Raw genomic sequence first — 26,217 nt, 5'->3', positions numbered from 1 at the left:
GATGACAACACAATCCCTATAATCAGAGGGTATTCAAACAGACCGAGCTGCGCAGTTGGGTACAAACCGAAAGCTGCCTTTCAGACAGAGGATGACAGATGGCAATGAGGGAACAAAGGAAGAACTTAGTTGATGTTTGCAGCATACGGCGTTTTAGTAATGGCATTTCCAAAAACTTGCATTAGCTTTCTCAGTGTCGGTTTTTCTTCAAGGGTTTGCAAGTAAGACGAGAAGATGGATTAGTGCCTAGAATGACCTGTGCACCTTATGTGTTAATGACCAAGAATGACAGCTATCCCATGAAAATTGGATAATAATTAGACCTTACATTTGCCCCATCACTTGGATTTGTATAAAGATCCCACCTGCTGCAAGTGGATAGACAGGATGTGCTCTCGGGGTGTGGGGATCTTAGCATGGCTCCCTTTCCACTACAGCCACGCCAAAAGGATTATAGCTTCCAACACAATATGTAGGCCATTCTCCTTTGCCTTCATATGTGCTACAGCCATTAGTGGACTTCCTGCCTCAATTTGGTATATTCTTCAAAAGCATTCAGCCACGGATACCTAGCTTCTAACCTCCGACGAGTCTCCTTTAGCTTCTTCACCCCCAAATCTTAATAATCTTTTGATGCACGTGTCTTCTGTTATACTGCACTTTCGTGCTACATGGCCATGACTGTGTTCTCCTTTCCACCAGTTGGCAGGGAGGGAGGCACAGTTTACAATACGTTCACCTCTGTTTCCAATGCTTAAACCAGCGGCAGGCATATCGCGGGCAGCCTTTACACGGTGACGTCATGGTATGATGCAATCGTGGTGCTGATGCTGAAGGAACTTGCTTTACTGTTGCTTAGCTACCCACACGTTCCTTCGGCACACTATTGGCCATTTACTTAAATCTATAGACGCAACGGACCCACCCCAGTGTATTTTATTGAGCTTATAGTTACTTATTTATGTATTTAGTTTCTATTCTTCCTGAGAATTATCTGGAAGCTTTAAGCACTAGTAAGGATAACTTTGGAATGGGACCAAAAGGGAAACTAAACAAAACAAAACAAAGACAAGGATGAAGCTAAGACACAGGCAAGTAGCGGTTGCTCCAAGTGCTGTGAGGGCAAAGGCGAAGTGAAATTTAGCAGTCAATTTGAGAGGTTTTGCTTTTCTCTGGGGCTGTGAGTCAAATCTCCATCTGGCCTTCTTAATTGTTATAATACACAAATGGGATTTAGGTCCACACTTGTAAATATTGGGCCCAAGGAATTTTGTTTTATTTTGTGGTTAGGCCACTCTCCTTCCCTAACACCCCCTCCCCCCCCCCCCCCCCGCGCCACATTTATTCTTATGATGACCCCAGAGTCTGCAGAGTCCGTTGCTAGCAATCACTTTGGAGATATCTGCTAACCGGAGCTGTGAGGGCTGAATGAGCTGAGAAATGAATAAGGGAATATTGATGTCCCGCTATTTAATTGCCTCCTAAATCCATGGTAAAATTTTCAGTGATTTTTGAACTCCGAAAGAATAGCAGACTCATTGATTTCTGTAATTCATTTATTTAGGGATTTCTATTATCAAGTGAGTTTGATTGATGGCTTCACGATGAGTAGTTGTGTGCTCAGCACACACCAGCTCTCTGGGAGCGCACTCAGCCATAAACAACGTGTGATAGAATTCCTGAGTCCGGCTGCTGACTCTGGACCTGCTATTTAGGGACCCACTGATTGCAGTTCCTTAAATGAATAAAGCGAAATGAAATTTCTACTTAGGTCCTTGAGGTTCACATCTGGATATACAAATAACTATACATCTATAGCCACTGTATTTGTATGTGGGCTCTGAGAAGTCTCGGAGTTCTCTTCTGAAATTCTGTGCTATTTTACTCGAAAATATAAATCCCTTTAGTGACTCAGACTACATAAGTCACTTGGATCCTGGAATAATGGTATTTCATGTGTGGTAAGAGCCTGTCTGCTTCTTTCAGACATAGGAGGTGGTAGGTAGTGCTGACATCCTCAACAAAGGTTAAGATGGAGCCCCGGGGATCTTTGTAGTCTGCTTTTCTTATAAAGGATTTTCATTCAAAAATTCCGTGTAAATTGAAATTAACTGCGTTTTCTATTTTCGAGAAAATCAGAAGTCGTTATACAAAACACAAAACTGAAAAAGGTTTTTTTTTTCTTCCTGATGAAATAGTGTCTTTGTTAAATTTTCCTTCCAGATTGTATTAATGGGAATTTGGGGTGTAAATTTAAAGTAATTTTGATGCTTTTGCTGGCTCTAAATAAATTAATCTACATTAAAGAAATAAGTGAAATCAGCAATAAAATCATTCAGCACGATTCACCTCTATTAGCATTGTAGCTAATTAAGCATTTTAATGGAATAGTTTCTTCCGGAAACACCCCACACGGAAACAATTGTAGACAAGGGTTAACGTTGGTCATAACCCCGAGGCTTTTGTGTTTTTGCTGTTACCTAAGATCCATCATGCAGTATAGAGACTGAGCCTGGAGCACAAGCGGGTCCACTGTGGCAAGTTGGCCATGTTGTGAGAGACTGCGCTGTCTAAGAGACGCCCCCCACAGACTGTGACCGGAAGGCAAACCGGCATCCTCATGTGCTCCAGAGAAACAAGGATTTCACACTCATCTCCCTTGCGAGTTCATAGTTCACCAGTTTAAAGTCCAAAGTTGCAGGGGTCTAAGATGTAACGCCCTGATGAGCAAGTGCCAAAGATGAGAACAAGACACAGTCTGTTCAGATGTTGGGGGTGGGTATTCATCTTCAGTGTGAAGACCTGGTTGTTGGGGGTGGGTATTCATCTTCAGTGTGAAGACCTGGCTGTTTGTTGAAGGTGGGAATTCAACTTCAGTGTGAAGACCTGGCTGTTGGGGGTGGGTATTCAACTTCAGTGTGAAGACCTGGCTATTTGTTGAAGGTGGGAATTCAACTTCAGTGTGAAGACCTGGCTGTTGGGGGTGGGAATTCAACTTCAGTGTGAAGACCTGGCTGTTGGGGGTGGGTATTCAGCTTCAGTGTGAAGACCTGGCTGTTGGGGGTGGGAATTCAACTTCAGTGTGAAGACCTGGCTGTTGGGGGTGGGTATTCAGCTTCAGTGTGAAGACCTGGCTGTTGAGGGTGGGTATTCAACTTCAGTGCGAAGACCTGGCTGTTGGAGGTGGGTATTCAGCTTCAGTGTGAAGACCTGGCTGTTGGAGGTGGGTATTCAACAATGAGAAGACTTGGCTATTGTGGGGAACAATCAATTTCAGTGTGAACCAGCACGGAGTCGAGCAGTACAGTGCTCATTTTCTGGGAGGTCAGAGAGGCAGGCACCTTGATAGACAACCTTCTTGCCGCTATCTCAACTCAATTACAGGTGAGTGTCCTTGACTGTAATGTACCCGCTCTTGGTTATTTGATGAAATCGACTGAGCTATCTGCGATTTAGCTTTCTTGGGATTTAGAAGAAAATACTCCCAACACATAGAAGTAAAATTTTTTTTATAGAAATATAATGTATGTTTCAGAATGAATAAAGGGTTCAGTCAAATAACATTTATGAAATTACCGAAGCTCTTCTGCAAAAAAGAAGAAAAGCAATCCACAAATGCTAATTTTCTAATCATTGCTGAATTAGACTTTACATGGAGATAATACAGCAAACCATAATGTAAATGTTTGCAGTTTTTGATGGGCAATGTTTTTGCATACGAGCTCTAGTCTCCCGTCTCCTCATAGTTAGGCTACGGGTCGTGATATTGAATTATGCAACTGAACGATTGGTCTCATTACAGTTAATGTTAAATTATAAGGAAGAAGGAGAGTGGCATCAACGCATTAAAGATAAAATTAATCCAATAAAACCCGTGTGGTTCTCCATGCGGTCTACTGCTTAGCCCAGAGACGGCACCAAAAGAGGCCGTAGCCATTTTTATTCTGTGTACTTCTTAACTCGTTTACAAGAGCCCCGGATGTGCTTCCTAAGAACCCATCAGTGAGCACCAGTAACTTGGAGTATATCTTGCTAATTGTATTTGTTGGATAGCAGAAACTGACCCATTCAAGTAACAGACCTTAGCTCTAGGAAACGGTGAATAAAGCCATCCATCCACTTAAATGCTTTTGTCCACTGGGCATTTACTATACTATGCCTCTCCAGTTTGATGTTTTTAAGTGGAGAAGTTTTAATGATTTGAGCTGAGCTGTTTTTCACAATGTAGTCAACCACTTAATGATAGTATGTGTTGTTGACTCGTTTCCATCCTTCCTGGTTAAGGGGGTCATTCAGTTGTGGTAGCCAGAAAGCTCTCTATTTTGCTGCACTGGAATGATCTGGAAACATGGTAGTTGTAGAAACCTTTCTCTAGTGGTGTGAGCCCTGGCTTTCTCTTTAGCCACAGCAGTGAGGCACACCGGTTCTCAGGATGAATGGCTTGCAGTTCTTCTTAAACTTTTTATAGAATCAGGTTATTGAAAAAGTTTTCTTTCTTGTATGTATCTTTCCATACTGAGTAATTGTTCTACTCTGCAACACATTAAAGATCATATATCATTGTTCTTCCCACCCGAGTAGGATTGGGAAGGGCTTTGGGGCATTTTTTTTTTACCCTGTAAGTTTGGCCAGTTCACTAGAGAAATAAGTTTCAATCACTTACACTTGATTTTTCTATTTGGTCGTTTTTCAAAAGATTATAGATAATTCTGTCTCATCAGGGACCGCTATTGGTACTTTGCCATCCAAGAAATCCTAACTCCTCCTTTGCTGAGTTCACAGGACGATTTTCTGTCTGTGAGGAAACCTCTTCATCACTGAAAATCTACTCTTCGTGTGAGTGAGTGTGTGGCGTGTACGTGGTGTAAACTGTTCGTGTGGCTTTTGTGACGATGTTTTTATTTTACGGCTTTTACACTGCTATACATTTTCCTTGATGAATATTTACTCTTATTATGTCAATGTTCAAATACATAAAAGCTGAAGTGAATAGCAAATGGTGCTCCCATTTTATGAAAAATTGTTTTCTCTTTTGTCACATCTTTCGCCGTTCCTCGTTTTTTTTCTTCTTGAGTATTTTAAATCAAATACAGCATGTCATGTAATTCTTAAGTATTTGTTCAACAATAGAAACTCTTAAAAAAACGCTTAAGAAAATCTTGACAAATTTTCAGTGTTTCTTAGTATTTTGCTCACGTTTCCCAAGCCACTGGGAAGTGACCCAACTTAGCCAAGACTGCAAAATCCTAACGTCCTAGATATTTCATCTTTAACCTTGACGCAGATGCCCGATCCAAGGTTAGATATCATGTTGGTGGAATAGTATTCCATAGGGCATAGCCAACATATTTTCTTTTCTTTTCTTTTTTTTCAGTTTTTCGAGACAGGGTTTCTCTGTAGCTTTGGTGCCTGTCCCGGAATTAGCTCTTGTAGACCAGGCTGGCCTCAAACTCCCAGAGATCCGCCTGCCTCTGCCTCCCTAGTGCTGGGATTAAAGGCGTGCGCCACCACCGCCCAGCTTGGCAACATCTTTTCTTTATCCATTCGTCAGTTGCTAGGTACTTAGCTTTGTCGCTTCTGTGCTACTATGTGTGCTACGGTCCTATAGCGCCTGTACTACGATTCTATGCCTGTAGCATACTGTCTGCACGACAGGACCTTTAGCGAGCCGGCAAGGGCCAAGAGATTGACGCACACAATCACACAGAGACAGAGACATGGGTCATTCTTGAGTTTCCCAAGAATGTCTCCTTTATTGTGTTCAGGGGCAGCGTACATAGTGCCCTGGCCACACCCCAGCTCTCAGAAATTTTCAGCTGCAGACTCATGAGAAACCATTCCCCTGCCATCAGGGTCTTGTGCTCAGAGCAGCTGCAGGCTGCTCAGAGCAGAGGAAAACAAGTTGTTTACTAGAAATTCAGGGTCTGGTGGTGCTCTGTCCCCAACCTAGTCTGTTTCCATTTTTTCAAATATGCAAAGAGTGCAGAATAAACATGGGGAGTAGAGGTTTCTTTTTGGAGGGTTTGATTTCATCTCTTGCACACACACATTCTTTTGCTTGTGACTGTTTAATTTCCCAGTATCATTCTCTGAAAATATTCTTTCTCCAGTGTATCTCTTTAGCATCTATTTGGAAATCAGTTTTCTGTTCTACTGGCCCCCGTGTCTCATTTTTGGCAGTGTAGTACTACCGATGTGTAGTATATTTGGAAGCCAGATGATATAATGCCTCCTGATCTGCTCTTTTGTGTTTATTTTTTAATGATTTAGTTCCATAAACATTTCAGGATTCTTTTTTCTATTTCTATAAACGATAGTACCAGTATTTTGGTGGATTTCTCATCAAACCTGTGTGTCACTGTTGGAAGTGTGGACATTTTAACAATATTGTTTTTCTGTACCTGTGAAGACAGCATGCCATTCCATTTCCTGTGTCCTCTTTTATTCTGTAATCAAGTTCATCCTTCGTTAAATTTATTTATACTTCTTTGTATAGCTAGTATAGGCATAGTGTTTTGAATTCTGTCTCAGATAACTCAGTGTTGGCATAGAACTTAAGTTTTGCATATTGATTCCGTTCCTTGAAACTTCACTGAATTTACTTATTGATTCCAACGGGTTTTCTGTAGAGTCTTTGAGGTTTTTAATTATTCTAGCAATGATAATGATCATAATAATATTTTGTGTGATTCTCATATGCAGGGTCGCATGTGTCACCGCTTCTGTGTAGAGGTCAGAAAACAGCTCCTGAGTGTCATTCTCTTTCCACCATGGGAGCCAGGGCTCCAGTCTTGGTCCTCAGGTTGCAAGGTAAGCACTGATACTTGCCAAGCCGTCCCTCCAGCCCGAGGGGTTCTGGTTATAAGAGCCTACCCTTTGTATGTGGTGACAATTTGGTTTGTTTTCTAATATCGATGTTCTTTATTTGTTTTTCTTGTCTAATTGCTTTGGTGAGAACTTCCAGTGCTCTGTTTAATAAAGAGTGAGAGTTGGTAGCTGTATATCTTTCAAGATTTTAGAGAGAAAGCTTTTAGTTTTTCTCCATGTGTTATTATGTTGGCTGTGGCCTTGTATAGGGCTTAGTTCTGTTATATCTTGTATCTAACTTGTCCAATGTATTTCTGTCGAAGGGATGTTGGAGTTCCTCAAACGCCTTTACCTGCACCTACCCCGGCAATCAGGCCTTTATTTATTTACCTTTTGTTGGGAATTGAACTCAGGACCTTTGGTAAAGCAGGCAGTGCTCTTAACCTCTGAGCCATCTCTCCGGCCCTTTATTTACCTTTTGTATCTCATTCTCTCGATCTGTCGCATCACGTTCCCTAGCTTTGCGAACTCATCCTTCCTTACATCCCTGGCATGAGTCCCACTTTATCACCGTGACTAGTTGTCATTTGCAGCACCATGACTAGGAACCGGCATTATTGTGTTAAGTCAGACACACCAGATACAAACAGACGGATCCTGTAGGACGTCATTCATGTGCAGAATTTAAAAATACTAATCTCACAGAAGCTGAGCGCAGAATCATGGTTATCAGAGGTTGAAAGTATGCACGTTGGATTAGGGATAGAAGTTGATCAATGGGTGTTCAGTTCTAGTTAGATATGAATAAGAAGTTTTGATGTACTATTGCATAGTAAACTGGCTAGAATAATGATGATAATAATTATATTGTATATTTCAAAATACTAGAAGATTTTTGCATGCTTCTAACACAGAGAAATGCTGAGGTTCATACATTGAACCCAATGTGAATGCCACACAATGTACACATGCATTTCAACATCACATGGACTCCCATGCTACGCACATTTTCTGTTATCTATCCTCAAAAATAAAATTTATTTAGTCAGGTATGGGGTTGCATGCCTGTAATCTTAGCGCTCAAAATTCTGAGCCCGCAGAAGAAGACTGTGGGTTTAAACTAGCCTAGGCTACACGGAAAGTTTGAAGCTAATCTGTGTAATATACTGAGACTAAAAATAATTTACATAGAAATAGAAAAGCAGAGTTTAAATTTAGAAAAAGTCAGACTGAGGACAACTTCTTTCTACCATCCTGAGCTGAATCCCCTGGCAGACTGCTCTTGAGGTGGTTAATAAGAGGGACATGTTTTGTTAATTCCCTATCTCACCATCTATCTTCCTAAGAAGTCTTTTTTCTTATTGAACTCTACATTTTTCTCTGCTCCCCTTCCTGCCTCTCCCCTCCTCCCTTCAACCCTCCCCAAGGTCACCATGCTCCCCCTCATTAGAAGTCTTGTTTGGAAATCATCTGTTCTGGGAATTTTTATTTACATTTGGTCTGTTGGTTAGACCCTGGGACCTCGGGTATTTTCTTCTGTTTGTTCTAACGCCTATGACCTGTGTCTTTTAACAAAAGATGGAAGCAGAAGTCTTCTCACATCTTCCGTAGAGACGGAAGCCCAGAATCCATGGATTCCCCCTTCATCTCCTTCGCATCCCTTTGCATAGCCTTTGCATTTTCTAGTTGGGTTTCTGGCTTTGCTGTAGGTAAAGGGGTTTGTGTCTTCTGCCTTGGCGTCCCTTCAAGGAATGTTACTGATTTCTTCATGGGCTATTTGTTTTCAGTTTGATTCTGTCCTGCTCTACATTTTTTTTTCTTTGACAATAACAAATTTCACCTTAAAAAAAAACAAAAAAACTTTGTGTGGTCTCATTACGTTATCAGTTTGGCGTTTCTGTATCTCATTTACGTGCTCTTTGTTGTGATTGGGGTACACACTTTTCCTGGCTCCCAAGCATTATGACCGTCTCTAGAGATGCTTGTTTATTTAAAAAATCAACTTCTACTTATCCATGGATGTACCTTCTCATTAACATTTCTTTTTCTCTTTTAAGATTGCAAATGCACAAGATGAAACTTCCACCTCATGGATGTCTAGATAGATCATGAGCATAGTTGATATTAAAGATTGATTCTCCAACTGAATCCTTCTGACTTCATTTCTCAGCCTGCACATGGGATGCCCACGATCCATGTTTTCTTTCGGGAGTCCGTGAACCGTTCTTTTCCGTGGCTACAGACCGGCCTCCTGGGCTGCAGCTTAGAAAGGCTTTTTCATTCTCTCATTTACTGATGGATCCCTGGGGGGAAAGCTTAGTTGGATTTGGGGAAACCCAGAAGGAGCTCACTTGTGATTTGTAATTTACATTTGCTACTAACCCATCAAATGTGATCAAAGGCTGATCTTATGTGCTGGATAAATGACATAGAGCATCATTCAGTGTCTCATAGAAATGCCATGTACTTTATACACCAAGTTTAAAGATATCCTGACTGCCATATTTAGAAATAAGCAAAAAGCAACTGGTGAGGGTGGCTTTAATAGTGTGTTTTATTCAACCCAAATAACTGATGTGAAATATTTCATTCCAAACTAGACACAACAAGAATGCTCAGTCATTGTATTTGACAGTGGATATTGTGCAGGGCACTGCCGCTCTTGCTAGAGATTATGTATAGTTATAGAGGGGCTCCTTAGAAAACAACAACCTCATCATCTTAGCCTCTCTGGAAGTCATTTTGAATGTCTATGCAGAATTCTGCTCACACCTGTGATAGCACATCGCCATAGCCAAGTCTGAAGGAGGCCTTTTAACTGACAAGAAGTTGATGAATATATTTAACTGTATTACTCTAATATACTTGCCCCATCTCTTCTAATTAAAATAAGATTATCTTACAACTTCTGAAATGAAGATCTGTCATAATAGACTTAGAACTGTGATAGAAATGTTTTCATTAAATGCAAAGATACCCTGCGAGGCATACCATTTGCTCTCAAAGTTTTAATACCGTTAATATACCCTTTTAATCTCCGAGGCATTTAGAATTTAATCGGGACTCCTTAAAGAATAACAGGATTATAAGGCTCGCAAAGTTGCTTGAAGTTGGAAGTACTCACAGTCCACGGCTCGGGTAAGTGCAAAATTCTTCACTTGGCTGAATGCACATGTTTTTGGTGACTCCTCCACAGGCGTCAGAAGCCACGTTTGTTGGGGGTAAAGTGCGGCTGTCCCAAAGAGCATGGAAGTGGAGGTTCATCACGTTTTCCAGTACTTGTTCTTGGTTGTAGTGCAAGCCCGTGACTTGACTGAGCGTCCTTCAAGAGCCTGTCTTCACAGACACAGGGACGTGGTGCCCGGGGCCTGAAAATCTGATCTCTGCTTCATAGAATCACTAGTGAGGGTATTGTAGTTACAGATTCATCAGCTTCTTTCACCTCGTACTTCACACAGAGGGTTCTGATTTATTGGGTTCCTCTATCAGATGAGCTTCCTGTAGACAGTAAATATTATTTTGTTACCTGTGTTGTTTCAAGTCTCATTTTCTAATCAAATTACAGTCAGTAATAATAGGGTGTCCCCTGAGGGTTTTTATCTCATTTTTTTTTATGCTTGAGTTTTAATAGATAGAGCAATTGTCTACTAAGGGTTAGAAGAACACGATTCTGTTCCTCCCTCTTTTAGGGGTAGCTTGAAGTTGGTTTTCTCTTGTCTTAACGCTTATAGCCACTCCACTGGTATAACTCAGAGATGGTTAGGGAAAAATTCAGAGATGAATATGATAAGATGTTGCTGCTCTAGTCAGAAAGTTACAGTTCTTGGTATTTTCTCCAATAAGCGCTTTCTTCCCAAACAGGATGCCACCCACCACCGGGGTATAGAAATATTTCCTGTAACTCGGGTCTGTAAGAGACATGCAGTAATCAGCATATGGTCTCCTCGGAACCACGATTCTGCTAGATCCAAGAAAGGCTTTTCAAAGAAAATAGACGAGAGTCCCGAGATACTAACACTAAGACTCAGTTGGATACTATAAGCAGGGAAGACCCGCAGGGGGTTTGAGTGACAGCCCAGAGAGCCACTTGCACAGCGGGCATCCAGCTTCCGTTGATAACCCCGGAAACTGCCGCAAAGGTTCAGTCCGTCCTTAGAAAGCTTCACTCAGTACTTCCCCGTAGTATTAAATGAATCTGCCTTCGAACCCAGTGCTCTGGATTCTAGGTAGCCAGCAATGCGCAGGCATCACCTGGGGGAAAGGTTGCCAGGACAACAGAGAGCCCATGTGATTCTCCTACGTCCAATTTTTGGACCAGTATAGATGTGTTTTTTTTTTTTTTTTTGTCTTGTTATCTCTTTTCGAATTCCTCCTAATTTTAGTTTCTAACTAAACCCCTCCTCCTTGTCGTCATCCTTCACCTTCCTCCCCTTTCTGCTCCTTCTAAAAACTTTGTTCCAATAGTCTGTTTCCTCAAGGTTAAGTAAGCCCTTGGCCCTTCGCTAGCCCGATCATCTCCAAGGCTTATCTGTACTTTTCCGTCTGTTTCCTTTAACCGTCCCTTTCCATTGGCCAGCAGCCCCGGGCAGCTGAACCCACATCAACCATTCGTTATAACAAGAAACATTTTAGTATTCTCTGCCATCCAGCTCTGAAACCGGCCTAGCCGCGGAAAGCCCCTCATTTCTAGGGTGCTTGTGAGTAAAATAGGTTAGTTGAGCTAACTGCAGGGTTTTACGGTTTTCATGTTAAGCACCTGTATTTGTAGCTGTGGAAGAACGGCTTGTATTCAACGCTTGACATCCACAACGTCTCAGAGGCATGCCTCCATCAAGACCATGGTGAAAGTTCAATTGTGCCTGACACACAGGGCTGGTAACAGGGCTATAGGTTCGGGGTGGGGGCCGTGGGGGGGTTGTTTGATCGTCCTCAAAGCTACCAAATTTGTAGCATTGGAACCAATTTGCTATTATCGGCTGCTTTTGAAGGCATCTTAAATGGTAACTGTTTGTTCAAACAAAATGTTTTAGCACTTCAGTTACCAGCATTTAGAACATTTTTCCTTCTTGGCTGCTTCTGACCTTTCTAGTCTGTATTTTAAAGATCCCTAGACACCCCCGGCTGAGGGGTGCCCATGCTGAAACTGACCTTTCAGCCTCCCAGAGTGCCCATTGCTCGTTTGAACTTTTGCTTGACCCACCTTTCTCCTTCCCTTTAAGCCACGGGTCAGAAGTGATTCCTTCCCGGTGGCACAATGACTTGGTGATGCGATTGGCTTCGTGTGAATTAGGAGGGCTTGCGTTTATTCAGTTAGAACTGGCTGGTTTAGAGCCTCAGCTGACTTCTGCTTTTTTTTTTAACAATGATATTGTACCGGTGGATAGACAAATGTCCTTTATCAGAATCACCTGGGGTGCTAATTAAATCTTTAAATTCCCAAGCCCGCTGTATCTGAAGACAGGAAACTAGGGTACAGGATTTTGTTCAGAACAGCTTTCTCAGATGATTTTCATGCATTCAAAAACTGTCATATGCTTCCCTCCTTCCCTCCCTCCCTCCCTCCTTCCCTCCCTCCTTCCCTCCTTCCCTTCCTCCCTTCCTCCTTCCCTCCCTCCTTCCCTCTCTCCTTCCCTCCTTCCCTCCCTCCTTCCCTCCTTCCCTTCCTCCCTTCCTCCTTCCCTCCCTCCCTCCCTCCCTCCTTCCCTCCTTCCCTTCATCCCTTCCTCCTTCCCTCCCTCCTTCCCTCTCTCCTTCCCTCCCTCCTTCCCTCCTTCCCTTCATCCCTTCCTCCTTCCCTCCCTCCTTCCCTCTCTCCTTCCCTCCTTCCCTCCCTCCTTCCCTCCCTCCTTCCCTCCTTCCCTCCTTCCCTTCCTCCCTTCCTCCTTCCCTCCCTCCCTCCCTCCCTCCTTCCCTCCCTCCTTCCCTCCTTCCCTCCCTCCTTCCCTCCTTCCCTTCCTCCCTTCCCTCCCTTCCTCCCTTCCTCCTTCCCTCCCTCCCTTCCTCCTTTCCTCCCTTTCTCCCTCCTTCCCTCCCTCCCTTCCTCCCTTCCTCCTTCCCTCCCTCCTTCCCTCTCTCCTTCCCTCCTTCCCTCCCTCCTTCCCTCCCTCTCTCCCTCCTTTCCTCCCTTTCTCCCTCCTTCCCTTCCTCCCTCCCTCCCTCCCTCCTTCCCTTCCTCCCTCCCTCCCTTTCTTTTGTTCTTTCTTTCTAGTGCCCAGGAGTGAACTCAAAGTCTCACGCCTCCGTGCTCTGCCCACTGAGCTATAGACCCAGACTTCCTTATTTGAGAGTTTAAAATGCTCCGATGGAGGTGGGGTTCCTTGGTCTTTCCACAGGGCAGGGAACCCTGATTGCTCTTCCGGCTGAGGAGGGAGGGGGACTTGGTTGGGGGACGGGGAGGGAAATGGGAGGCGGTGGCAGGGAAGAGACAGAAATCTTTAATAAATAAATAAATTTAAAAAAATGCTCCTGAGGTTTTTATCAAACGTGGCGCAGAGGACAACAACAGAGCACCCTCTTTTAGCACAGCTTCAGGAGGTCCTTGCACACGTTTGAAGAAATGCGGCTCTCCCTTTTGGGTCTCATAATCCCCAAATGAAAAAAGCATCGAGTCCCCGCCAAGGCACGGTTAAGGCCTCTCCACTACTATAGCTGGCTCTTCCTTTTGTTCTTTGGTATGAATGGTCCTAGCATGTCACAACTTCTTATCTGGTAGCTGTGCACTATGTGCAAAACACTGGTTACAAAAAGACGAGACTCCTCTTAAAGGGAAAGCTGAATTCTCTCCTTGGTGTCGGAAAACACCCCCAGGTGGCCTTACTCATGAGTGGGAAGGCTGTGAACCATGAATGTTCCATGAGCAGAGCGTGGTAACAGGAAATATTCTCAAGTAACAGCAAGAGACCTAAGTGACGGATCTGAGAGCTGAGCTCAATTTGGAGGGTCATAGGTGATCATCGTAATAAAGGGAAAGTCCAGACTAAGTCAGTCTCAAATGTGACTTTGTAGGGCTGTAAACTGACCCACTAGGTCTGCAGCGTGGACACATTGGTGAGGTATCAGAAGCAGGTACTTTTGACTAAATAATAAGCCCTCACCATTAGGAAATATCAGAGGCAACAATAAAGAGGCAAGGCAGTCCTTTAAGGAAACCACAGTGACTGGGCTGGCAGCCTCACTGCTCCTTTGGAAACTGTGCCCACCTATTTTTTAGTACATGATACTACTCTCTGCCACCCATCCCTCCAGCTGATTGTTCAAAGAGAGGAGCGCTTGCTCAAGCTTACTCTTTTGGATTTCTTTGAAGAAAGTGTGACTGAAGAACAAGAGATCATAGAAAGGAAAGCTTTCTCTGGTGACCTTCGTTAGATTTCTGGCAGCGTTAGACATTCATCTACTTTCTGCTGTTGACCACTCTGGCTCTCTTCCTTTTTTTAAGCTTTCCATCAAACCCTTTCCAGAATTTTTCAAATGGAAGGAATTTAGCCTTATACAGCAACAGAGTCTGCTTAGAATATTTCTTTCTATAGTTTATGCAGACTGAACATATACCGGCATAGAAGTCAGATAGCTGGACAGCGAGGTCCAGGGAAAAGCGGGCCTTTTGCGGGCTCAGCTGCTGCTTGACTAGTGGCTAGGCTGCAGATGAGCAGCTGTGCATGTCTGCAACAAAGCAGGTGCTGATTATTGCCACATGCCAACTTTGCGCATGTCTGCAACAAAGTGGTGTTGGTCATTTCATTACCACATCCCAACTTTCTTTTTTACATGCTTAAGAGTAAAGCATGTTTTTTTTACATACCAACCACAGTTTCTCCTCCCACTCTCCCAGTTCCCTCTATTCCCTCATCCACTCCTCCATCTCCACTTAGATGGGGAAAGGCCTCCCATGGGAATCAACAAAGCATGGAACGGCAAACTGAGGCAGGCCTAAGCTCCTCACCCATGCATCAGGGATGAACAAGGCATCCCACCATAGGGAATAGGTTTCAAAGAACCAACTCATTCATTAGGAGCAGGTCCTGGCCCCACTGCTAGGGGCCCCACAAAAGACCAAGTTGCACAATTATCACCCAGATGCAAAGGACCTAGGTCCGTCCCATGCTGGCTCCCTAGTGGTCCATCTAGAGTCTTGATAAGACCCATAGAGCTCAGAATTCATGCAGAAAAATAACCATTAAGGTTCTATTCCTCTGGGATGAATGTCAGAGCTCAATTCTATATATGTTCCCTGTTGAGGTCTACTATATTATTCTAAAATCTAGTAGATAAAAGCAGCAAATATTAGCTCGTAATTCCTATGGGTCAAGAATGTTCACACTGCTTCTTCATGAGGTTCTAGATTAATGTATCTCACAGGGACTGCCAGCATATAGGTTGGAGGTGCATTTGTCTGAAGGGCCAGTGGACAAAGGAGCTGTATCCAGGCTAACTTGTGTGGGTATTGAGATGCCTCAGTTCTTGCTTCGTGAACTATTTCATAGCATTGGTTTGTCCTTTTGCTCAGAGAAATTGATGCATGGCTACCATTTTAAAACTCAACCTTGACATGTTCTTTTCATTAGAGACCACTATGTGTAAACCATCAGTTAAGGACAGGCTGACATTGGGCATTCCTAGCAGGAAGAAGGGTTGTGAGGTTTCTTATGCTGCCCACCACAGCCTTAGATTTTTTTTTGTATTTTTGTTGTATGTGAAACCTAAATTATTTTATCTAAAGCTATGCAAATATCTTAATGAGACAGAACTGCAATAATCTAAGGAAGAGTTTGGGTTTCACAGTAGTAAGGACAAGTGAGAGGCCATAATACTTACTAGGAAGTTATACTTGACCAACCTGGGCATGTGGGAGAGTAATAGCGAGTTAGAAAAATGATTTTCTACTTTGGCCATGTGTTTACTCAATCCGTAACTTGGGGTAAATTCTAAACCATAATTAGTTACCACACCTGCTAGATGGTAACTATCTGCCGGGGTAGACTGCACATAGGGTGGAGTTCTCCGGCAGGATTGGTAAAGGGATTCATCAGAGGTAAAGGGGATAGGCAAGGGATATGGTTGAGGACACATACCCTGTCTAGGCACAAGGGGGATCAATTATGTATCTGCTACTCGTTAGCCGTGTTGACAGGACACATCCAACCTGCTGTGGCAGGGCAGAGCTAGAGTTTGACTCTGCGTTAGGACCCTCGGGCAGAGCGGAGCTTATCGAAGTGCCTCACGCCATTTCCCTCAGTCAAGCTAAGAGAAAGATCTCATTCAGTACAATACACCGTCCACTGACCCGTTAACAGGATATTCCTCTTCACGTTCTCACGGGTGCAGCATGGTAGAAAAGCTTCCTGCGTCTTGTGTTCTAACAACTCTCCAGATCAGATGTCAGCGCCCCGCAGAGCGCCAGCCTTGCTAGGCATGGCATGTGGCTGCAGTAAGGCTCTCCATCCAGCTTTCCTCCCACCCAGCTGCCTGCCTTCATCAGCTCCAAGAGCCATGACGGTGCCACTCCCACGCAATTCAGCAAACAGCGTTCCGGGGGTTCCTAAGCATTGGGTTGGAACCAAGCAACAGACGGAGAGGTTCTGTTGCCGAGAGGCTGGAAGGAGAGGTGGACAGTGAGGCAGGGAGCCAAATGGGCCTTCTGGAAGACGCAGGTCCCGAAAGCAAGGTGGTTCAGCTGTGGAGATTCCTAGGAAGCTGTGGTTTTCACACCCTCCCTTTCTTGTCTTTCCTTTCTTTCCTGTGACCGATGCTCACATGGAGGAAGCCTCCGCTGCTCATTTCCTGGCAATAGCCCTGTGTCTTCTTGGCCCCACAGGTAGGAGCTTCTCTCGAAGGCTGAGCCCCGACAACTCCATTATTCTCGAAGGAAGCAGCCAACGTGGTGCAGATGGTATTTGAAATGTATTTGTTTCTGTGTCAACTGCTCTGTTCTGAACATAAACATCAATTCAGTGACTTCACTGTTGTAAGTGATAAGTTGCCGCAGCATCGCTTGTGTCTGAGTTAAACGACAGCAGCAAAATGGAAAATCACCATTAAAAGGCTATATTTGCATATTTTATGCTGTCAAAGAACTCGGCACTAATGTAGCATAAGGAGAATTCTTAAACAGAAACATCGCAGCTTTCAAAATCGAAGGAAGACTTTTTAAAGTGCCGAAATTTCATTTATAAAAAGAAACAGCGAACGTTTATTTCCCTGGCAAAATAATAAGAGCACTTTCTGGTGACATTTTTAATAGCATATTAATTTGAAATGGTAATTTTGAGAAGTAATTTCATTTACATAAACACCAAATGCATCCTAAATGCTCGGCATTATCATAATGACTGGAAATTAAATTAATAATGATAGGGATTTAAAATCTGACATAACCTCCTTGAATTTTTGTATTTACTCCTATTGAACTTGCCTGCTCAACTTCATTTGTTTTGCAGAGCTGAACGATTCTTCTTCAGCTTCGGGAGTTTGGAATTGACTCTCAAGAGGTAGTCACAAGAAAGTGAGCCAGCCAGGCACTTTAGCAGCTGCTAGGCCTAACTGGTCAAAGGCACAGAGGCAGGCATGCAAACAGACATGCAGACCAACACACACACACACACGCACGCACGCACACACACACACACACACACACACTCATGCACACGCGCGCGCACACAGACACCATAATGTTTATATTTTGGCTGCTATGTTGCTGTGTTTTGCTGAGATGGGTGAACTAAATGGCTGTTCTTTTAATAATAAGGGCGGGGAGGTGGTCTTTTCAAAGTTATAGCTAAGTTATTGTATCAGATCAAGATAGGGAGGTATAAAGCCCACAAGGAGGGGAGAAAACGTTTCTCTTCCTACCCTGAAGAAGCATACAAGCGCTATAAACAGTTTTGATGGTGGGATTCCTTAGGGTGGCCTCTTGGTTTCTTTCCTTCTCTTTCAAGTGCAGGCCATGATGGTCAGCGAACCTCATCCTGCTGACTGCAGGATCTTCCGTGAGACACAAGACAGGGGGCGATCTTGCTTTCAGAAGGCTTGAGCAGTTTGGGGATTCAAAGGTTGAGAAAAGAACATGGAATTTGTCTGTTAGATGAGAGATTCCTAGGGCGGACAGTTCTCTCGGGAAATGTCAACACAACCCAGCACTTTCAGTCACGTGCTCCGCTCCATGCGTTTGCTGGTTGGCAAGGCTTTGCCGCTGTGGTTCAAGTCCTTGATCTCTTTGCTTCCTAGACTAGCTTATGACAAGAAAGTCGTGAGGATAGGCCACTGATTCTGAATTACAGGGCAGAACAGGCACGTTATGCCACCATCCACGCCTCTCTTCTGCTCCTAGAAGGCTTTGCAGGCACAATTTCCTCACGCTTTGGCCATAATACCTCAGGGTATCACGGTTCTCAGAGGAGACTTCTGAAACGGCGCATGCGCCACAGCTGCTTTACCAAGACAGTGTTTGTCCTGTCGATCCCAGGAGGCTCTTCATCATTTTCTTAAGTTTTCATCTGCCCGAGAGTTTCAAAACATTAACTAAAATGGAACGAGAGGATGAATTTCCTCAATTTACTCCAAATTCTTTATTCTGAGATTTTCATTGAGCTCGAAGAACACGGCAACAGAATGAACCAATCACCGGTGGACTGAACGGCCTGGCTTCAGAGAGCTGACAGTCTGTGTAGCAAGCCAGTCTCCACTCGGAAATTAGAAGTTCAGGGCAAGTGCTCTGGGTGGGTCCCATGCACTCAGTGCGGCAGGTCTTACAGTTGGAAAACCCCGTTATAGTTAGCCACGGCTGTCATTGCACTGAATCCGCCGTTCCTAATATTCTTCTGTTCTCACAGCCCTTTTTCTGGAGCAGTTCATTGGGCCCCAGACAGATATGAATGGGCTCAATGGAGACAACAAACACAGCACAATTAAATATCGCCGGAGCATCTGATTGGCTATTTTTAAGCCAAGGAGGGGGCTGACGATGAAATTTTAGCAATAGATCCATAAACACATAGCAGTAACATCTGCGGTTAAAATTAGTTTAATATCCTCTAGTATCATTTTATGGCTCCCCTCCCTCCGTAGAGTTTGGTCTGACAGATTTAAGGTTGATGTGGGAGTGTCATATATCAATCTGTTGATTTCATTGGTTAAGTAATAAACAAACTGCTTGGGCTCATAGCTTAGAACATAGGTGGGTGGAGTAAACAGAACAGAATGCTGGGAGGAAGAGGAAGTGAGCTCAGACTCCACAGCTCTGCTCTCTGGAGCAGAGACACCATGCCCTGCTCCTGGGCGGTCGCATGCGATGAAGCTCCGACCCAGGATGGACGTAGGCTAGAATCTTCCTGGTAAGCGCACCTAGCCATGCTACATAGAATATTAGAAATGGGCTAGTCCAGGTGCGAGAGTTAGCCTAGAAGAGGCTAGATAGAAATGGGCCAAGCAGTGTTTAAAAGAATACAGTTTCCGTGTAATTATTTCGGGTAAAGCTAGCAGTGGGGGCGGCCGGGTGCCGGGGACCCAGCCCGCCGCTCCAACTTCAACAGATGGTGCCCAATGTGGGGTTCGAACCCACGACCCTGAGATTAAGAGTCTCATGCTCTACAAGGTCTTTTACCTGCTAATCGATTCTATGAATCTTTAACGGAGTAGGTTCTTCTTGCCTGAAATTCTAAAGCAACGTAGTATATTAGGAGAAAGATGCCTTGATAAATCGCCTGTGCTAACCTCTCCTCTCAACTCCTCCACCCGCCATAAAATGCTTGGAGAGTAAAATCCAAGGCTGTTTCCTGTTCTTCAGTGGCCTCTCTGTTTGTCATTTTGGAGGGGAGTTTATTCAGAATACAGTTATTTCATTTTATAACTGACCTCATGGAAAGATTCATTTCACGGTTCTTTCCTTGGTGGCTTTGGAAGCACTGTCTTAGGTGGCTAAGGTTTTTCTTTTGTGTCCATTCAAATGAATGGGTAAGAATAGAATTGGGACCTGGGATGTAAACAAGAGATCAGGTTGTAGGCTACTCCTGAGGCCGTCATCCCTGCCTATCTTTATGTGTTCTTGAGTTTCATCCCATGCCTGGTTTGCCTTCCGGCAATTCTGACCTCTGATACATAGAGCCACTTCAAATCTGCTCTTTCCTTTTACAAAAGAAAGACTCAGAGATAAGTAATCGTAGAAATAAAACGGGGCATATTTATTTCCATCTTAGCTTTTCAAATGTCTGTGTCTGACATGTAGAGACTCCCATAATGCCCCTGCCTCACTGCTTTCTACATGATCCCTGTGGTGTCCCTGTCTCTTTCTTTGGCAATTGGTGTCACAAAGCCCTGTCTCCTCTTGCTGCCTAGGATGGGTGTGGAAAGATAGAATGAGAGACAAAGAAAGACCGTGGTTTCGTATGTGCGTCTTGGAGTTCAAGTGCCTTTCAGAAACAACAGATCATTTTAATATGACATCCCCTAATTAAATTGATCGGGAGATAAAACGCATCCAACAAGTGTCAGAATTATGGAAGTTAAAAAGCTCAGAGAGTTGCTAAAGCCATTTCGTGCTCCTGAACCTTCAGGAAAGGGAATGTCCTTGAAAGGTCTCCTAGCAGGGAGTTAGAGACCTCAGCTGGGGGCCGCTGTCAGGTTGTAATCACGATAATTTATAGCACAGCAGCTCATTCCTTTGCCTCACCAGGGGGCCACCTGGAAGTTAGTCAGCTTGAGGCAAGACCAGAATAAAGGAAGGGGAAAGGAAAATGAATGGTAAACTCCCTCCAAGGAGTCTGTGCTATACTGCACACTTCAGGGCATCTTTCCCGGGGAGTCTAACTTTCAAATGGAAACACATCTTCAGTTTCTATGTATATGTGCTATTAGAGAGATGACTAGCAAGACCAAGTCAGTACTCTGCCAGCATGTCCCATCCTAAGACCAACAGGGTAGAGTGGTAATGGGGGAATTATGCAGGTCTAGTTGGACTGTTCCAGTGTCTGTGGGGAGAGCTTTGGCTGGAGCCAGGACATCCCTACTGAACGCGGAAAGCGCCGCTTCGTGGATTGAACCCTGAACTGTGGAAGAATGAGAAAAGCTAGCTGAGAATACTCTGCCTCACAACCAAGCAAGGAAGGACTTGCTCTCTGATCCTGCCTATGGATGCGATACAACCAGCTGTTTGAGCTGCCTCGACATCATGGAGATGATGGGCTGGAACCTGGAAATGAGCTAAAAGCGAAATCCTTCCTATCCCCAGTTGTTCTCTGTCGGGATAATTTATCACAGCCACAGAAATGAAACCAGGACAGGGCGGGTCATTGCATTGCTCCCAAACTCAGCGAAGGGTCCTGACTGACATCGAGGTATGGGTTTTAATTCATCTGTTTAGCCCCAAACCCAACAATGTTCCTTTGAGTCTGCCCACTCTTTAGGTCTGAGCTTGTGAGGCATCTGGTATTGTGAAGACTCAACAACAACAAGTCAAAGAATGGAAAATTCAAGGCCAATGCCAGCGTTTGAAAAGAAAGGGTGTTATAACACTGGGCAGAAGAGGAAACGGCTTAGGGAGAGCAAGTCAAGGGAACAGAGACGGCTTGGCTTAAAGGAAGCAAAGCCAGACAACGGGAATCAAACATTAGATCTCTGTAATGGGGCTGGAGCGCTGACAGAGACATTTGTGCTGGTGGGAAGAAGGGAGTAAAACACAGAAGAATGGATCTTTTCCTGAATTCCCAGTGGCTCCATGCTCTCTCGAGACCTCCTCAAGAAATCCTGGGAAATCTTCCTCACAGAAGATGATAGCAACTTAGACCTGAACATGCCTCTCCACACGGTGTTCTGTTACAGAACGAATGGCAAGAATTATGAAGGATAGGCTGGAAGGTGGTGGCACACGCCTTTAATCCCAGCACTTAGGAGGCAGAGACAGGTGAATCCCTGTGAGTTTGAGGCCAACCTGGTCTACAAGAGCTAGTTCCAGGATAGCTAGGACTGTTACACAGGGAAACCCTGTCTCGAAAACAAACAAACAAACAAAAGAATTATGAAGGAAAATAGTTTTTTTTTTCCTAGAACATGCTTCTACACATAAATGCAAATCTTGGTTAATAGTCTTCAGTTAATGGTCCTTCCAGAACAGTGCTTGGCAGGTTGTAGGACCAGAATCTAGAAGTAGAACTTCAAAGGGGAAGCACTGAGCTTAGAAATGAGAAGTTCTCTGTTCATGCACCAACTATAAGATCCCATTTCTGATTTTGATCTGTGGTCGCTTTTGCAAGCGCCATCTGCTCAGAGTAGCTCTCTCTCTTCCACACTTTCCTTAGGAGCGCGCTGGATAGCTTGTTTTTCTCTTCCCCCTACAAAGCCTTTCTTTTCGTTAGCCAGCTCTTCTGTGTACTGGGTGAAAACGGGGTTGAGGAGGTGGAAACATGAAATTGTCATCTTTTGTGGTCAGCCGGCACAGGGAGCATTTGATCTCCTTGAAGTCTTTTTGTGCAGTTTTCTGAGAAGCATTGACTCGTCCCCACTGAACTGATAATGATGGAGCCTTCAATCATTTTCTTATTCTGCCAGCTCAATGAATTTCTTCAACTCCACTTCTTCCAGCAGGTCTGGCAGAGGTGGAAGGGAGGTTAAAAAAAAAAAAAGGAACACAACAGAACAGAAAACAAAACAAACAGAAAAGAAACTGCCTTTTGGCGAGGGCTGTAGAAAGCTTCGCTTTTAGTTCTCTCTTAATGTGTAAACTGTGTGTTTCTCAGACAAAAACTGTATTCATGTTCATGGCAACGGAAATGCAGAAGAAACGGCAGAAGTAAGATGAGAGAAGCAGCAGCTATAGTTACACCGCTGTCAAAGCAGCGCCAGATGGATGCCCTTTGGGAAGAGCCTTTCCTCCTAGCCGCCCTAGTGAGCCAGAGGCTCCTTCTTTGTCTAGGCTAGATTCTTCATCCAGGGGCCTCATCTCCACCCTGAGCAGAAAACTTCCGAACTCTAGATCCGCCCTTGCTACAAAGCAACCGAGCTCATTTGAGCTCATTGCAGAATGGGACAACTTCCCCCTACCCTGGGTTCTAGACAGAGTCACTCCGTGTACACATCACGCTGGAACTAGCAAGGAACACTTCAGTGGCGATCCAGCACCTCCAGAATTCCCTTCTACTGATTGGACCCACTGGCTGTCACGGGGAGGCTGAATGCTAAGGCATGGACTGTCTCCACCGGCAAGCCTCTCTCCTGGAATCCCTGTATGACTGTAATTAGGCAGGAGACTTAATTTTATGTAAATCATGCGCTACTGTAATTGGGCGCAAGTGCACAGTCATGTACATCTTATTTAAAAGTGAAATATAATGTCGTTCTGCGGATGCTGGGGCAGCAGACTCTCAGCCCTCTGGGGGCACGTCGGGAGCAAACGCTGGCTGTTTACAAGACTCACTCTTTGGTCGGCGAGTTTAATTACAAATCATGCCGCTCTGCTTGGCACTGCCCTGTGAAGGATTGAGCCACCTGCCTCCCGAAAGGCTGAAGGTACAGACCGGGGCTTCCCTCCCCATTTCTCTCTTCACCCCGACTTAGAGAACAGCCATTTTTCTCTTTCTATTCATCTTTTCAAACCCAAACAGTGTTTTCCAGTGGCTTGCTCTGCTTGGCAGTCCCAACCCATATATCCCCAGGCAGACTGCAGAGGGATTTGTCTTCTGGAAGCCAGGACTAGTCGCTTTCCTTTTTTAGCTTGTCTTTTCTAATGCGACGCGGGATTGCTTTATGATCCCAGGATTTTGTTTTCCAAGTGCGGGCGGATTAGATACCATCCAGAAGTCTGTGTTTGTGATTGCTACTCCTCCTTCTGCACAGCCCCGAGAGGGAGGCTGGCCCTGGATGCAGGGGGATGCAGAGCTTTCACTGGTCCTCTCTTCTTTATCTACATGGCTCATCTTGGACTTTGGGACAGGGTTGCCCAGCAGAATATAAAACATCTAAAGCATCTAATTTACATATCTCAAGGTCAAGATTTGTGAGGAAGAAAATATGCAGGGCATTGAATGTTTATTTTAAACACAGTCTGTCCTCACCCAGAGGCCTGAAAACTCATCTGGGGGGAGTTGTACTGCGGCTTCATTCTTGCCCAGCTTGCCAGGCCAGCTATTCTGCCAGCAAACTTGAGGTACAGTGGGCTAGCCACCCCAGACTTCAGGGCAGGAGGCCTCTGGATACCCCATTTTGTGCTCCTTGCATTCTGGCCGTCATTCCACACCCCAAAAACCCTGCTCAAATGCTTCTGATTCATTTCCTCTAGAAGGGGTATTTGAAAAACATGACTCTTATTCCTCTTTTCGAGCTGTCCACTTCCTGCCCACCAGGTATTTGATATGCCCGTCTCTCTCACCATCCCATAACCTTTCATTTTCTACCCAGGTCTTGTCTGTCCTTCGTGTTGTCATTGTTTAGTTGGAGGTTCTTTGATGTGGGAGGTCCTTCTGTCTGTGTGTTGCTTGTATTGGTTAATGAATAAAGAAACTGCCTTGGCCTGTTGATAGGGCAGAATTTAGGTAGGCGGGGGAAACTAAACTGAATGCTGGGAGGAAGAAGGGCGGGGTCAGGGAGGGAAGCCATGGAGCTGCAAAAGACAGACTCTGGGAACTTTAGCTGGTAAGCCACATGGTAATACACAGATTAATAGAAATGGGTTAAATTAATATGTATGAGTTAGCCAATAAGAAGCAAGAGCTAATGGGCCATGCAGTGATTTAATTAATATGGTTTCTGTGTGATTATTTTGGGGCTAAACTAGCTGGATGGCAGGAAATGAACAAGCAACCCTTCCCCCAACAGTTCTTTTATGATATACCATCAGTATAGAGGACGTATATGGATGTGAACAATTGAAGGGACTTCTAAGATATGCCAACATGTTCCCTGTTGGCCAAAGTGCTTTACCTTCATTTTTGTTCTTATAAACAGACTCCTTAGAATAACTGTGGCAAAGCATAGTAGAATAAAATGTCTCTGTTGGACCAGTTTGTTCAGGGAATTCAGTGTCTCTTTCTACTAGGCAATTTCAGCTTGGGCAGTGAGGGGCAGTTCTCTGCACATTTATTTAAGCAATATATATTTTTGCATACATATAATGTATGTGCATGTATGTGTGCAAGTATGTTCTTGTATGTGTGCATGCATATGCATGCCCATGAATGAGGTCATTCTTGGGCATCATGGTACTGTACCTCAATCACTATTCACCTTTTTATTTTTAATGTATTACCTATCTATTGTCTTCCTATCTGTCTATCATCTATCTATATCTATCTATCTATCTATCTATCTATCTATCTATCTATCTATCTATCTATCTATCTATCTATCTTCTATCATTTTTAGCAAGTAGGATAGGCTGGGTGACCAGTATACCCCAGGGATCTGCCTGTCTTTATGTCCTCAGCACAGGGATTAGTACATGCCACAATGCCTGCCTTTTTTATACATATTCTCTAGGAACTGAAATTGGGCCATAAAACCTGCTATTAAATTTTGTATTGTGTTCATGTTTGAACATATATAGAAATTATCAGAAATGATATCCAATGATATCCACAAATACAATGATGTTTTCTCTTGGCTTTTATATGATTATGTTTTGTTTGTGTTTAGCTACATATTCTAATCTCAAGCATCATTTGAGCATTCTTTCTTAATATATTTATTAAATTACCTGTTATACAGTGATGACAATCTGGGGCATTGCTCTGTGCTTTGTGTTCATGAAGAGCTGGACTCCTGTAAAAGACTCCTATTCTCTATGTCTAAGCTCAGGGAGGACTATGCTGGAGACTGTGCCTCCCAGGGCTGCAACAAAGATGGATGCTTCCTGCCGTGCATAAAAGAGGCGGTTACCATTCTGAGAATGAGAGGAAGTTCACTGAGAGGAGACATCCATGGGGTGGAAGGGCATGCTGTCATCTCAAAATACACCTCAAAGAATGGGTTTGATTGTGGGGGTCCTGGGAATTGTTTTCTCAGGATGATTATGGTGCCCACGCCTCGTGTGGAGCCAGTGCCTTTACTGGATCAGGAAGGCTCAGCACAGGACCTGGTCTACTGCGACATGTCCTTTTGTCTGTCCCCCCCGACAGTAACTGATTTTGTTCTGTTAGCTCATGTAAGCTTTTGCCTTTTCTGGACTGAGAACACAAAGGCAAATGCTATTTCTTTCACTTCTTACCTCATGGGAGGTTAGTAATGACAACCTAGTGAAAATCTGAAAGTAAACAGGATATTCAAGTTAGCCTATATACCATTCATGAAGCTCAACCTAGCTTGTATCCCAAGAATAGCTGGACCAGTAAAGCAGATTTCCAACCACGGTGAGACTGGATATCAGCACATCTTATATATGTTCTGATGTTGCCTTCAGAGGGCCATGTTCAGTCATAGATTTATGTTCTGGTT

The 26,217-nt window shown here is 44.1% G+C and overlaps 1 protein-coding gene across 1 annotated transcript in view; it reads right to left on the bottom strand.

The window, feature by feature from the left end:
* Positions 1-8,625: 8,625 nt before the first annotated feature.
* The window catches only part of LOC142840012 (tomoregulin-2), a 268,103-nt gene continuing 250,511 nt past the window's right edge, over positions 8,626-26,217 (bottom strand). The window contains exon 10 of the mRNA XM_075956496.1: positions 8,626-10,305. Coding sequence (XP_075812611.1) covers positions 10,293-10,305 — 13 coding nt within the window. The 3' untranslated portion in view covers positions 8,626-10,292. The remainder of the gene's footprint in view (positions 10,306-26,217) is intronic.

The sequence above is a fragment of the Microtus pennsylvanicus genome, chromosome 22, assembly GCF_037038515.1.
Source record: "Microtus pennsylvanicus isolate mMicPen1 chromosome 22, mMicPen1.hap1, whole genome shotgun sequence".
NCBI classification, from domain to species: Eukaryota; Metazoa; Chordata; class Mammalia; order Rodentia; family Cricetidae; genus Microtus; species Microtus pennsylvanicus.
The sequence above is the reverse complement of the archived record's forward strand: the minus strand, read 5'-3'. Positions and strand labels throughout refer to the sequence as shown.